At 38.6% G+C, this 15,190-nt stretch overlaps 1 protein-coding gene across 1 annotated transcript in view; it reads right to left on the bottom strand.

Annotated features, from left to right (window-relative positions):
* Positions 1-6,696: 6,696 nt before the first annotated feature.
* The window catches only part of LOC106744288, a 16,732-nt gene continuing 8,238 nt past the window's right edge, over positions 6,697-15,190 (bottom strand). The window contains exons 10-18 of the mRNA XM_014618935.1: positions 14,224-14,442; positions 13,357-13,553; positions 12,384-12,506; positions 9,940-10,229; positions 9,538-9,748; positions 9,084-9,209; positions 8,740-8,963; positions 7,884-8,217; positions 6,697-7,455 (exon numbers count right to left, since the gene is read on the bottom strand). Coding sequence (XP_014474421.1) covers positions 7,268-7,455; positions 7,884-8,217; positions 8,740-8,963; positions 9,084-9,209; positions 9,538-9,748; positions 9,940-10,229; positions 12,384-12,506; positions 13,357-13,553; positions 14,224-14,442 — 1,912 coding nt within the window. The 3' untranslated portion in view covers positions 6,697-7,267. The remainder of the gene's footprint in view (positions 7,456-7,883; positions 8,218-8,739; positions 8,964-9,083; positions 9,210-9,537; positions 9,749-9,939; positions 10,230-12,383; positions 12,507-13,356; positions 13,554-14,223; positions 14,443-15,190) is intronic.

Below are 15,190 nucleotides of genomic sequence, written 5' to 3'. Positions count from 1 at the left end.
CCCCCTCCACTCCTCCTTCGTACGAACCCCCCTCCCCCCCCTCAACACATCATATCTGTGCCGCGACGCGCTAATGGTGGCGGCTTTAAGGTAACGAACAGGAGCAACCAAATGAGTGAAAGGAAGGAAAAGAGAGATGAAAAGGAAAGAGGACACTGCGTCGACGTGAGCGACGCGAGCGCACCACCGGGACGATGCTCGGCGTCGACGCTCGGCGCCGGTAGCGCCGGCGTCTCGCCGATATTCGGGAACGATCCTTCGATCCATATCCTTACTCAAGCAATTGCGAACAACGATGTATTTTATTTTCCTCTCGATGATCTTTCCGTTCCGGAGCCGCGGCTATATCTATAGACATATACATAAATATATACATATACATATATCTCTCTCTCTTGTGTACATTGCATTAGAAATTAATGTGACGACGGTGGGGCATCGCGCCTCCTCGGGCGCCCCCGAAAACGGGAAGAGAGTAGCCTTCGCCGGAGGAACCGACGCGGCGATTCGTGATCATATTTTCCGCGCTGATACACACACACACATATACATACAGCATTCTAGAAGCTTTAAGCTCTTCTCACTTTGCGTTACATCATACAACTTTCTATGATTCTGCCACGATTGAGATGTGACGCCGTTATGCTACGGTAAAAGTGCCAATCGTCGGACACGTCCTTATGTCCGGACGGAAACTCATCATTATTAATCTCGGATATTTTCTACCTTAGCATTCTATAATGTTAATTGTTTAATTCGGTCATTTTTCACATCAGTATACAATCATGTATATAGTCGAGAGAATTTGACAGCCGTCCAAGTGAGTTGCGGGTTAATTAAAAACTTATCAAGTGATTTTATAACCTATCCTCAGAGTGTGCGCTCGTTTGCGCTGTGGTTCGAACACATTTTCACAAGTGAACGTTGGCGTAACGATTGCGAGCCGCTCATCACGAGCTCGTATTGCTTATGACAGCAGTTGAAATATACAAAACACCCGATCATCGCTGCAACTGCAACGGAGGATTCAAGAGAGACATACAAGCATCTTTATTATATTCTTATAATATCAAATAAATCAAGTATAATAATGGATCAATATTGACATCGTCCACTGAAACTTCGGCTACTGTTATGAGCAGTGGCAGCTTGCAATCGTAACCTCTTTATATGACGCCACTCGCGAAAATGTGTCCGAACCGTTGTGCAAAGACCAAATAAAAAGAAAGAGTAATGAAACGATCTTGGCCCAGCGTCGTCAGATGTTCGGCTATTGGGACGTTTACCTCGCGCGCGAAGCAACCTCCCGGATACATTGTGTTAATGTGATCAATTTGCAGTGTCGAAGTGACAGTTTTACGCTTGATTTCGCATAAATCAGTCTTTTATTCCGGCTGTAAATGAACGGTTGAAGTTCGTTGAAAGATTGACGCAAATTCCAAAAAAAGAAGGGAGAAACATTTGCGCGATTCGATAAGCGCGCAGATATTCGGGCCGTCGATGAAGAATGCAAATCGTCAGAGAGCATCGCGCGGTTCCACCGGGGAGGTGAGGAAGGTCGAAAACGGACAGTCCGGCGGGATTGAATCTAGGAAATAAATCGATGAAGCCGTGGTGGTGGTGGTGGTGGGTACGTACGGGAGCGACTGAGTTTAGTCTTAAGGTTCGCTCGCGGCGAACGAAGAGCAATGTGTTATTCTCGCGATTAAGCGGGCCCTACCCCCTCGAGAAAGGGGGGGCCCAGTATCAGACAGTTAAACTAAGAATCGCATCCGTGACGAGACCGGATGCGTCCCGGCGTACCCGTCCGCTACTGTTCGTAGCACTGTATAGTCTAGCGAAGTTATGATCGTAAGTAGTTTCGTATTCATTAAACGGTTATTAACAGGTCGAGGCGGTCGATATTTGTAAATGAGCGCGCTACGGCATACGATGCATGCGCGCACGATCTTTTAAATTTCTTTCCAGTCGAGCGAGCCGGAAGTCCGCGGTGCAGGACGATACGATAGATGAACGGTAGAGCTGCGAGACCATCGGAGATACTCGAGCGAATGTTACGAGCGGAGACAAGTGGGAAGATCGCTAACGCGACGTTTTATACGTACACGAGTACGGACACATATACACGAGGACAAAAACGCACACGCAAACACACACATACAAACGCGCACACACTCGCATCCCGCGCGCGGCGAATAAAAATGTTATCGAGTTTCACAATTCTTTCTTCTTTTTTCTATTTCTTTTTTTTCTTCTTCATTTCTCTTCGTACAACACGTTTCACTGCATCACTCCTAAGGTATAGGATAGACTCAGTACCGTGGCGAAATGGTGCTTTTCAAGGTTCCAATGCATTGAAAGCTCGTGTTTCAACGTTTTGGATAATTAACATGAAAATTTCGAGTTGTTAGGTATTACGCGTTCAAGAAGATTATATTATAGTTAATAGCACTTCCTCTTCTGTGATACGTGACGAGTATATAGTAAGACCACTATATATTTAATTATATATACATATATACATATATAAGTAAGGGACATAATACGTTATGAATCGTTCTTGGTTGCTAAGTCTATTGTATATCAATGTTTCTCCAACGATATATGGATCACAGGCGACCACGATGTACCACGCTGTCGTATTATGTATCAAATGTCGAATGGCAAGATATCACGTTAATGATCTCCCTACTCTTCTCTGGCACACACGAAGTCTATAAATAAATTAAAGTACTATGTATGCATATACACATATATTAATACGTATACGTATTGAAATTATAAGGAAAATTAGATGTCGAATGCCCCTTCCGACGAACTTTCTCCCCGTCCAGTCCTAGTCCTACTATATGCACACCAATCGAAGCCAGTAGGTTTCTTCTAAAATGCGTAGTCTCGGACCCCTGAAACCAAGTATGGAAAGCGCGCTCATATCGGTACGACGGATACCTTGAATTGTTCGGAAGGTCCGCCGATACACACGGACAATTCCAAATTTCTCGAGGCGTCGGTATCTTTTGCTATCTTAGCGCGTATTCAAACGACGACGAACACTCGTCGAGCTTGGGAATCTTGAAAGCTCGTTCAGTTGCGCCATGTCTTTTCCGCGATTCAGTGATCGGTGAAGATGAAAAACTAGGAGAGATGCAATATCATTACGACACGAATACTACTGTATTTTATAATTTGCAATTTTCGATGGTCAGAAAGCGAATTAACTAGGCTTGCAGCTATAATTCCCAACGTATATTTCCATAGGCGGTCTGCAATATCTCTCTCGTCAATGACAGGTTGATGATCCTTTTTATGTTGATATCGTAGCTTTCATTTGACGATACACGGATTGTTCTTTCTCCATGTTTGTAAAATATCGAAGAAATATTCGTTTATATGCACGATTGCTGTTGTTATCGTCAAATTCAATTATTCGCATCGCAAAGATAAATAATACTTTTGCTTCGAGCTTGAGCGATTTAAAGCCAATTACGACATGACTTTGATTAACTAAACGGCGCACATATTTTCGTTGAAGCTTGACGAAATTCGCGCAGCTCCCGCTAGATAATTTAAACCACGAACCAGATATTTGCATACACTTGTCCCGAGTATAAGAAGCCTCTGCGGGGTTAAGAAATAATTAAATCATTCAGACAGAGAAGTGAAAGACAGTTAGACAGGAAAACGCGAAGAGCGAAAGAGAAAAATAGGTAGATAGAGAGAGAGAGAGAGAGAGAGAGAAAATGTGCGAATGTACGTGTATGTGATACGTGTGTGCATGCGTGCGAGAGTGCCGTAATCGTTCACTGATGAAATTTGCGAGGTTCAGTGCCGTTTGGGCTCGCTTTCGCGTACGGTACTATTAATAATCTAAGTCTATATGTATTATGTATAATGGATTAAGGACTTGACATAACATAGAAGACTCTCCTGTAAATAATTAAACTCATCGAGGCATTAGGGATTTGCGCATACGTCATTCGCGTACGGACGATTCCGCCGATATCGCGGCTTGTGTGCGTGTGTGTGTATGGGTGTAATTGTGTATGTGGATGCACGCGCGTACGTTACCCGTATCCCATCTGCATTTAATTTTCGACGCGAAATCTGAGGGTTCTCGGGAGAAATATGTATAACTCGACGGAAGAACACTTTTCTCGTTTCTTGCCGGGTGAACGTTCGTCACGTTGCAGCGAAAGAAAGCCGGACCTGTCGACTGGATGATTATTAATTAACAATTGGTTTGAACACTGATCGATTAAGCGCCCCGTCGCGTGACGGATTTGAGCGGGTCTGCGCGACCTTGGAACCTTTCTTTCTTTCTTTCTTTGTGTATTATAACGACAATGTTACAGTCATAGACGCTCTATTATAAATGTTTCTTTCTTTGTTACGTTTGTTGACGGGAGCAACGTTGGGGTCTATGCGCGCGCGGACTTTGCGATCGATCAATGATTCGCATTCGAGTCAACGAAAATTGTTTCATTGTTATCGTGCTGGCGCGCGATACCGCGGAAATCATAGATTTCAGTCATTTTCCATATAACGTTGCAAAATGCTCGAACGTAATTGCCGATAACGAATCCGATAATCGATCACCTGTTCCTGATGTATATTTACCCGAACGCGTTTGATTATTTTGCCTTGTTAAGAATGACGATGGCGGTTCTGTGCAATCATATCAGATAGATCGAAGCGTCCAACATGAACAGTGCCAAAAATCGACGCTAACGTTTATTTATTTAATAAAAAAAAAAATATACAAAATAGGCGGGTAGAATGATCGTACGGGTCCTGAAGGAAACTTCGGCGAATTTCTGTCAAATTTTGTCATTTTTCATATGAAACTGCTGAAGAAATTCGACAAGGCGCGCCGAGAAAATAAATCTCTGACAATTCATCATATTTTGTGGAATAAGCATGTCATTACATTATTGATTAATAGCACAATTTCGATATACCGTATAGCTATGATCGAAATGGACATGTTCAAGAGTTGACCACACAAATTTCATCGCGTTCCATTCGACATTCTTACGAGCGTGTATTGCGACACATCGTAACGATTCTCATCAAATGAAGCATTCCCTTGCAAGCAAATCAAACATGTTACAAAGATGTTCAAATGAATACGGTTTTAACGTAAAATAATATATGTATAATCTGCCAGTCGAGCAACGTTAAAGAAGATAATTTGTCTGCATTACCTAGTTTCCTTTTCTCCCCTTTCTTCGATAATCTATGATAACCTGTGAGGAAAAAGAACACAAGGGAGTTGTTATCGCAATTCGAGCTGTCATGAAGGAACAAAAAGCAAAGAGTGACCGTATAATCGATCGAATAGGAGACCGCCGGCATAAGTTGAAAATCATTCTCCTAGAAACGTTTATTGTCTGAATTACTTTGTTAAGTATTTGTATGATAAGTTGCCTTGTAAAAATGTACCGATTTTACTAAGAAATTAAATGTGTTACTGAAAGAAAACCGTACACGATTTCTCTTCAACTGTTTTTATCAACCTCCGTTCTATGCGTCGAGAATGGTAACGACACGGAGCGTAGAAGTAGCTGATTAAGTAATAATTGTAAGTACCGATGAATTATAATTTTCACCGTACTTTCTTTGTATAAGACTGACATCGTTTGTATAATGCTTGATAATCCTGTTAGACGTATCGAGATTTATATACGTAAATTAATGTATCTAGGGAATATATGTCTAGGTCGCAGGAAACACTTATATCATACTGTAAATAGAGAATTTACGGAATCGCATTTTCTAGTTCGAGATAAGCGTTAGTGTTAAGACCTTAGCTGATAGAATTATCTTGAAAGAATATATACTTAATAAAACTGCGACGTATAAAATACGAGAACTCTAAGCTCTTTAAGAATTCTGTTTTCAAATTCCCTGTTAACGCATTTAATAAAGGGATCCTAAATATCTCTTGTTACTCATTATTATTTTTTAATGTATCTATTTTTTGATATTACACTCGTAAAACTTAAATACGTAAAACTTGAAATATTAATCTCTATAAAGCGATCTCTTTATACACATTTTGGCTAAATATCAAAATTAAATCTCTCAACGTTCTTCTTTTTTATATTTAGAAAGTCCGTGTCGTGCAACATATTTAATGCTAAAAATAGCCATCTAATTCTCTATCTCATTGCACGCGTTTAACCCATATGTAATAATAAGTCGAACTGACAATCAAACAATTATATATCGTTGTGAATGAAATATAATAAATATCGATCGTAATCTTTCACATATCGTAATTCACAAATATTATGAAAGATATTACGAAATGTTTACTCAATTACGGATGCTAATGCAGAAATAAGCTAACATTATCTGCCGTCGGAATAGTTTCATCTTCAATGGATAATGTAGTATATATCTATTATTGATCTTAGACACAACTGCCGCATGATGATAATCTGCGTTTCTACACAACTGTGTCTCAAATTTTTACTACCAGTACTTATTTTAGATTGTTGCTTCCTAAAAATGTTTCAAACCACGTAGATTGGCGATTTTTATGATAGAAAGCGATTTTATCGGTATACGCTATTACTGCTAAAATATTTCCCTTTATTTGTTACAATTGTTTATATAATTGTGGCTTAATACAACGTATATATCATTAACTATGTTGATATTCGATTCGAAGATCAAATCGCGCTGTATATGCTTCGTTGTAAAAATAAATATTGAAGATCATAATCGCTTATTTATATATTCAGAGTTGACCAAAGCTGAACCCATGTATGTACTATAATACATAAGACTTAAATTAAGCGATTTAGAAGTCCACATAGTCGTTACTAATATTGGAAGTCGATTCTTCTAATGCTATCGATCGAAAGAACAACAGAAAGTGCTCGATTACAGGTAATTCGTCACAGTGTACAATTTCAAATTTATCGCGGTCAGAACAATAGTAATTTATACTATGATTGATACGAGACTTACAGTAACAAAAATATTATCCACGTATCATATTTCGTGTCGTTACAAAAGTATTATATCCCTCAAATCCACAGAGAGTCGCGTTTCGCTCACGTGGTTACCCGCAGCTGTTATTACAGACAAGAAATGTTTCGCAACATTAACGAAAGTTATTGAAATGTATACCGTGGGAAACTTGCATACGATAAATTATTTATCATAATTCATACCTGATTAAGCAAACAATTAAGAGCATATCTATGTCGTTGGCAATTAGAATAAAACCTGTCAGAATGCTGAATTAGCGAGTTCGTCACTCCTGCTCGTTGTTTTTCTGACATTCCATATCTCGCAAATGAGTAGATAATAATTCCCATTTCGACGTCCACGGGGGCTTGTCCACTTCCTGGGTGTTGACTTCCTCTATCAAGTTCATCAAACGAACGAAGAATTCATTGAGCTTACCAGCGGTGCCCCGTCGCAGTTTCTGGAAATGTTTATCTGAAATTAGAAGTTTAACTGAAGTTAGAAGTTGCCATGTTACATCTATATTAAGATTGGACGGTTCGATAATACAACGACTAAGTGTCTATGAGTCTGTGCCCTTTACTGTCGTCATAAAGAAACTATGATTATTGATGCTGAAATATAAATAGGACAAAAGAGGACTGGTACAAATCAATATTTCTGGGGATCGCAATGCGACGCAGACGAGGTATAGTGCCGATGGAGAGAATAAAATTCTGCAATTATGCAAAGTGTTTCTAAACGGCTTTAACCAAATGTTATTCCTGAAGATTACCCTGCTAACGTTTGGTTAACTTTGCAACAGTGCACGCGCAAAAGGAGCGATATTACGCGATATGTACCGAAGGTTTGTTATAATTGTATCATTCTATTAATAGCCATAAAAGAAGAGAAATATGTACTAGGGGGATGAAAGGAGTTTTTAATCCAGATTGTTTGCTGCGTTAGGGCTGCCATGAGCCTTTTGGTTATTAAACTCTGGCTTTCAGCTGTCACGGGCCTCAGACGGGTGACAAATCGGAAGAGATATTCCAGTAAATATTTCGTGCAAATGGATAATTTTCCAAGGCACCGCTGCGGGTTCGAACTCCATACGACGATATAACTGAGGCTATCAACATCGAGAAGCGGATGCTTGAGACCCTCCAGCCATTCGAACAGCAGTGCCGACAGAATCTCCAAATTAGTTTCCAATTCCAATCGTTGCCAAGCGGTACATCGGTGATTCAAGTCACTCTGAAAATACACGTTTCCATATTTTCTGAAACATTGTGTATAAACCAATTATTTTATCCTATTATTCTACTGACGTGTGTTGGATTCTAATATACTATATAATTTATTATGTTATAATGTATTATGTTATATCATATTACGTGTTATTAGATTATATAACACAGTAAATTATCACAATTACACTATAAGTAGTAGTAATTTGATGAGATAATCGATATATTCTTAGATATGACTAGAGCTAACTAAGTCAGTGTCACGACTTTGTAACGCTCTCGAAAGTAATGTACGTGGCTATATCGTGTAATATTTGCGATCTTATATCATTCTTGGCTCATATTTTCCTCTTATAGATTGTGTTATAGACTGTACCCGATTCACTATTCACGATTCTAGAGATATTTGCGGACACAGAGATTGAACATTCAATACGTGTGGTATTAATACTCCGCAGTTATTATACTTATTACAAAATTATCACAGCATTTATAAGAATGTTCTTTTCTTTTTATACAAAGAAAGTACCTGATAATTGTGCAAACGTTTCTTTACGGGATCCGAAAGAGAAGTGTTATCTTTGATTAGCGCTTTTATGGCTTCTTCGGCCGTCACCGTTTCGTAAGCTTCATTACGGGCGACGCTCCTTAAATCTATATGCGACTGAATTTCCTTGTAACAGTCATTATCGAGTATGTCCTGATCGTGAATACCATCCCCTAGGACATCGTCGATGCAGCTGTCATCCAGACCTGTCGTGATGTTAAATCGGACAGTTAAATATATTTACATTCTATTGTGGCGAGATAACATCAAAATCGATCTAGAACGAAAGATATGGTACAACCACCCGAGTTCGTCGATAATAATACCTGGAAATGTGGAGTCGCAAGAAGGGGTATCCGGTGACATACAAAACACATCGCTCAATCTTCCTATATCATCGGAAATGTCTCGGGACGATCCTTGACTACTACTACCGCACGCTTTCGTGGAAGCTATAGCACATAACTCTTTGGTAAATACGATGTCGTGGAATACAGTTGAACGAAATCTTTATGACAAACCTTCTCTACGAATTTAAACGCGACTTTTGAAATCAATTAAATCACATTTTAATTCTACGCGTTAATTTTATCTTCAATATTTTTAAATCGATGGGACAATATATTTAAAACACAAAGGGCGAAAGATATATATATATATATATCATGTCTTAGACTTTAATAAGCGATAGAATTTCATCAAATAATTCCAGGAATAGACGAAGGTTAATTGGATATCATAAAATTGCTTAATTAACTAAATGAATGTAATACTTCTCACTTGAGTATTCGTAGGACGAGTCCGTAAGGGACTCCGCCCATGAATAGGAGTGCCGTATGTTACCCTTGCCGTCACGGAATTTCTCCAACACGTGGCAAATGAACCTTTGCGTGAAAGGCACGTTAGAGATGGCATACGCAATTTCGGATGGCGAATTGTCCTCTTGACAGTCGCAGAGTTGAAGTATTCGCTCGCAAATAATAAATATAATCTGGGGAATACGAGTCGTTAATTATTCGCAGTACATTGCGCATTGTCCGCGTAATGAACGCAACAACACAAAATTAATATCTATTCATTTTCCATATGCGAAGATCTAAACAGATATTGATATTCTGTTTTAGTGTGTCAATTAATTAATTAATCAGAGATATTAAAGCTAATTGGGAAACTTATGCGCACCTTTGGAACATGCTTGAAAGTGCGCTGCTCATATCCGTGTAACATATTGTGTTGCTTCTTCAGGTACGATTGAACGCTGTAGGGCTTGCGGTCCCCGGTTGTACTGTGTAAAGGGAATACTATCATTTGCGGAAGTACAAAATGCTCGAATTCCTGAATACAAAGTATTTGCCCGCGCGTCTGTATGGCGGATGGCCGCTTCATACGGACAAATCTTATTGCATCGTTTGCTCTCACACGAAGACTGTAAATAAGGTAGCACGCGATCAGGACACCAGTTCTGCCGAGACCTGAAAGTGAAACGTTTTTCTGCATTAACGGCTAAACTTGATAGATTTTCACAAATTACAGTCTACAATGGAACAATCGATCCTATCTAATTACTTCTAACAACGTCACCGCGAATCGTTCTTAGCGGTGTTCGGTGTAATCATTTCCGTGGAATAAAGAGAAGCGATCTTAATTCTAGATTACGTATCTAGATCGAAGATGATATTGATGAAATGAAGGGATCGTCGGGAGTTTAAGCGAAAAACATCATTCGGGCGCGGTAAATTCTTAAAATAGAAAAGATAGGCACGTTAGGTTTCGGTAATAGCAATTAAGCATCGGCTTATCAAGCCTGCGTCGTTCGCAAAATGTTTTACAGGTTGATTAGTGAAGAAGCCAGAAACAAAAATGTTAATTGCAGTTGCCTAATTTCCAAAGCGGAAGGCGAGAACGTGCTCGGAGATATCCGATGTCGTGTTTGCCGAATGTTATCGCAATCCGCCAAATCAACTGGCGCTGGTTGACGTAAAAATATAAAAGTGCTGTATGTCTTCTCTCTGTAATTAAGTCATATAGCATGCACACAAGACATTTCAAAAAGTTGCAGAATTCTAATCAATTCAACCGATCGCGATAACACTATGTTGGTGGGAATAAATCCTACAATATAAGTTTCCTAAGGGCACTCGTTATGTTCGCGTTGTACTCTTCAAGCGTAAATTTGATTTCATTAATTTTGATTTTTAAAACGTACAAACAATCATGAATATACACATATATATACTAAAGTTAAACTCAATTACATGAATTCACGCGTTTCACGACTATTAAAAATATTTTTATAAACATGATTGCATAATCATTTAAAAACATTTTTTGCTTAATAGTTTAGCAACAATTAAAGTAAATTTTCACGCATTTTCTCTCTGCGTAGATTCGTTCATAGATATAAACAGGTAGATAATTTTTGTGATTGTAAAAGTCGCCGTAGTTTCGACGCAACCGTTACGAAGGAACCGATCGATCGATTCAAACAGACGCTTACCCTACATGTCTTTAAACACTACTCTGAATAATAATAGGCCCGCTTCATAGCAAAATTTACCTCCCGATTATGTTCGATAATGTCGATAAAGTTCATAACTTCTATACTTGACACTTACTCCGCGAGTCTAAGCTGTAACTGAACTCTTCAAAGCACGTCGGCAGTTCGACGTGGGCATTATTTGCACGTAAACAAACATGCGGGTGCAAAAATAAATGCCGTAATATTTGGGATCTCTTATCGTTCCACCTGTATTTTGTGCTTTAATGAAATGAAAATTACCCACGACGATTACGGCACGACGCATTTGTGACGGTAATAAATTACGTTAAAAAAAAACTGAGGGATCTAGGTTTATTGTCGGTAATCACGCTTTTCCCCAACTGAATAATTATTTACGGAGTTGTACAACAGCGGACCCAAATCTCTTGATAATTTCTAATAACCCTCGAATATTTCGTAGTTTTTTTTATATATTATTTGCTGAAGTATTATTCCTTCTAAATATAAAAACTACAAAGAAAGCAATCTGCCAAGTAGATAGTATCGAACGTTGAATGACAGAATAGAGGGAAATATGGCTGAAAATCCGATCGTCTGATCAGTATATATGTTGCTAAATTACAAATTAAAATTCGCGACGACCGTGTACGGGTTCTTAACTGAAATTCCTATTTCCTGCTTTTAGTATTTGATGAAAGTTATTCGCGTGCACGGCGTAAAGATTCGGAAGTACGATGCACACGTGCATTAGCCGACTTTGTATGCACGCAACGCACCGCGGTAATATCGCGCACGATAAACACGGCTTGCTTAGGTCGATATATTTAAAGCTTACAGATCATTGACAGAGGTGCGTATAAGCTATCTATGTCAACGAAGAAGCGTTCAATCAAGCGTACCAGAATACAGATGAGAAATCCGTTGGAAAAATAAGAAAGAGCAAGAAATAAAAAAAATTGTTGAATATGCAGAAATGTGAGAATTACAAGTAAAAAAGCAAAAATAATGTCACATACTTTTTATTTATGCATGCATGCTGATTTGACATGGTCATGCATTCAAAAAACCGCGGTAGCTGCAGAGAGATGAAATTGGGTCAAGTGTATCGTGTGAAAAATCGATTTACCGGCGTGACAGTGAATGGCCACTCTTCCTTCTTGCACGGCGAAGGCCACGACCTTGACCATATCCAGAAGCTTCCCCATCGTAGCGTCACCATAATCCTTCAGGGCGAAATTGTAATAGTAAACTGCAAGAGATTCACATGGTCGGCAAATTGGGACAGCTTGATGCCGAATGTTACTGGGGCAACAGCGATGAGCGGAAAACAACGGTTGTTATACACTCGGAGACTTTCGCTCCTCCGTACAGATATATGCTTTTGCTGCATTGCATGTTACAGCGAAGTTCTTCGATCTAGCCGGTGGTTGTTAGGATTGGGGGAAAAACGCTTCCACGGTTCTACACATTCATTTAACAAAAACGAGCTCCCCTTCATCCTATCACAACTCCTGCTGACTTAAAAGTGAAATTTTTTGCCGTTTTATCGAGATTTCCATCGTTATTGCCCCACTATATCATATTGCATATTGCATATGAATGCAAAATGCGATAAAGACAGATCGATTCGCATAAATAACCCTTTAGACGTTGCGTCATTTGCAACGTTCGTGATGCAAACGAAATGTACATAATGGAAATAGCAATAATATATTAAGGCTGTTTTTATTTAACATATATTACATTCCTTTTTATCTGCTTGAAAAGAACGCAAAGAATATTATTATAAAGTAGCACAGGGATGAAAAAAATCTGCGAATATTAATCTTTCTAAGAAAAGACGTAAATTGTTATGGCTGCATATAACCACAAAGTATTTCGTATACACATAATTTTACGCTGTAAATAGTTTTGTTTTTCAACTTGAAAATTATAAGTCATAATGTTTAATGTTGATGATAATACCTATCCTCAAAATGTAACTTCGGGAATGAAAATTAAAGTTGCGAAAATAATCTCAGCAGAAAATGAAGAAGGCGAAAACTTAACAGCAGTCAATAAGCATTGCAAAGAAATTCCAATAAACGTTTAATACCTACTGCCATTTTTCATAAAAATGTTCGGATCATATGTGAAACCGCTCTCTTCGAGAGGTCCCCCACAGCTCGCGTGTTCGCCGGGTGTTTGCAGGTTTATTATGGTTTTTATGCTCCACCCTTGAAATTGGGCAATTATATCCTTCTTTATTATTTGTGCGGTGTTAGGTCGTGCCATCGCAAGGACATCATCAGTCACCCTAAAATATTTAAATGCTGGGACCTTTCAGATCGAGCTCTCGCATCGATGGACGTACAACGCTAATTTGATTTCACTTATACGTGAAATATTTATACCGACGAGGCATATGTTAATACACGCCATACATACACACACATATATACACAAGTACGCGTATCCCTGATCTAAATAAATCTTCAGCATTGCAGCGATCGAGCGATATTTCGACAGAATGTCAATAACAAGATAGCTCAACTAAAATGCATTTCCCTAAATTCGCCATAAACAATCGATTGAGTGTTATGAATATTGCAAGACTGCATTATACATGTATATATATTATAATGAAATAATCTGGAAACCTGTGTATATAATTGAGTAAATACATATCTCACGATAATTTGCAATTGCGCTAAATAATAATTAATTAGATACGTGAATGATTGATTCTTGCAATTCCGAGTTACGTTAATTTGTGTTTGAAACCAAGTTACCATCGAAAGTTATCTCGACAATGGAAATTACAACTGAAATTTTTTAATTAATAAGAGACAAATATATTTAACAACGGAGATATTTTTGTCAATAATGTGTCATTTTTGTTCAACATTTATGTGAATAATGCTTCTCCGTTTGTATCTTACTTCTTGTCATCCTATTAAAATCTGACAAACGACAATAATGCTCACCAATGCGAAAAGATGTTCTGTATTGCCATGTGGACGGGTGGCCAAGCCTTTGAATTTTCATACTTGCATCTGGATCCACCGCAAAATATAGCGCACTGTATAGACTGCGGTGTGAATCTACGCAAATTTTCTGAAAACTTATTGTATCCCGCTTGTATCTCGCACAAATTCGATTGCCCGCCTTGAAGTCCCGCTGGAATTAACGAGCTTGTATCCATTCTACAGCAAAAAGAAATCCGTTACTACTAATGACCGTAATTCACCTCAAAACAAGTTTTACTGCGATGAAAAAGATAATATGAGGGATCTACGACAGATTCATAATTTGCAGAAATATTGTTATCCCCATCAATACATCGATTACGTTATTCATTTTGACTCTAATAACCATTGCAGGTCGACATGTTACTTTTCTGGATGCATGTCACAACGATATAATATATAAAACTGCGGTATACTTTTGTATAAAACTAGAAATAATAATGTAGCAAGATCGATGGAAATTTTCATGACGATTTGAAAAGAAAGAATTTCCGGTTTTAAGCCCGATGACACATACATTCGCGAAAATATTCACGCGCTTTCCATCCATTTCATAGCCATGTACGAAAATAACGATCGTTTTTATTAATCACTCTCGTTCATCGGCTAAACCGCGCACGAAGCTCAGCTGCACGCGACACGGGTTTAACGTACGATCTTGGCGATGTAAAAAAGTAACAAACGCACTAAGGTAAGCGCATAGCGACTGGCAGTTCCGCTACCATAACGCCGCTTTATCTGTCGTTGAATCGTAGGGGCTGCGCCTGCGTCAGGTATGGTAGCTATCATAGGATTTCTGTGTATGTAGTATATTATTTCAAATGTTTATAGAGCTAAAATTTCATGTACAAAGTATACCAAAATGATCTTTTGCAGTAAAGTATGTGCGCGTATATATATATATATATATATATATATATATATA

The sequence above is a fragment of the Dinoponera quadriceps genome, unplaced genomic scaffold (assembly GCF_001313825.1).
Source record: "Dinoponera quadriceps isolate SergipeBrazil2010 unplaced genomic scaffold, ASM131382v1 scaffold707, whole genome shotgun sequence".
In the NCBI taxonomy this organism is placed as follows: domain Eukaryota; kingdom Metazoa; phylum Arthropoda; class Insecta; order Hymenoptera; family Formicidae; genus Dinoponera; species Dinoponera quadriceps.
Note: the sequence above shows the minus strand (reverse complement) of the source record. Positions and strands in the feature narration are given on the sequence as shown.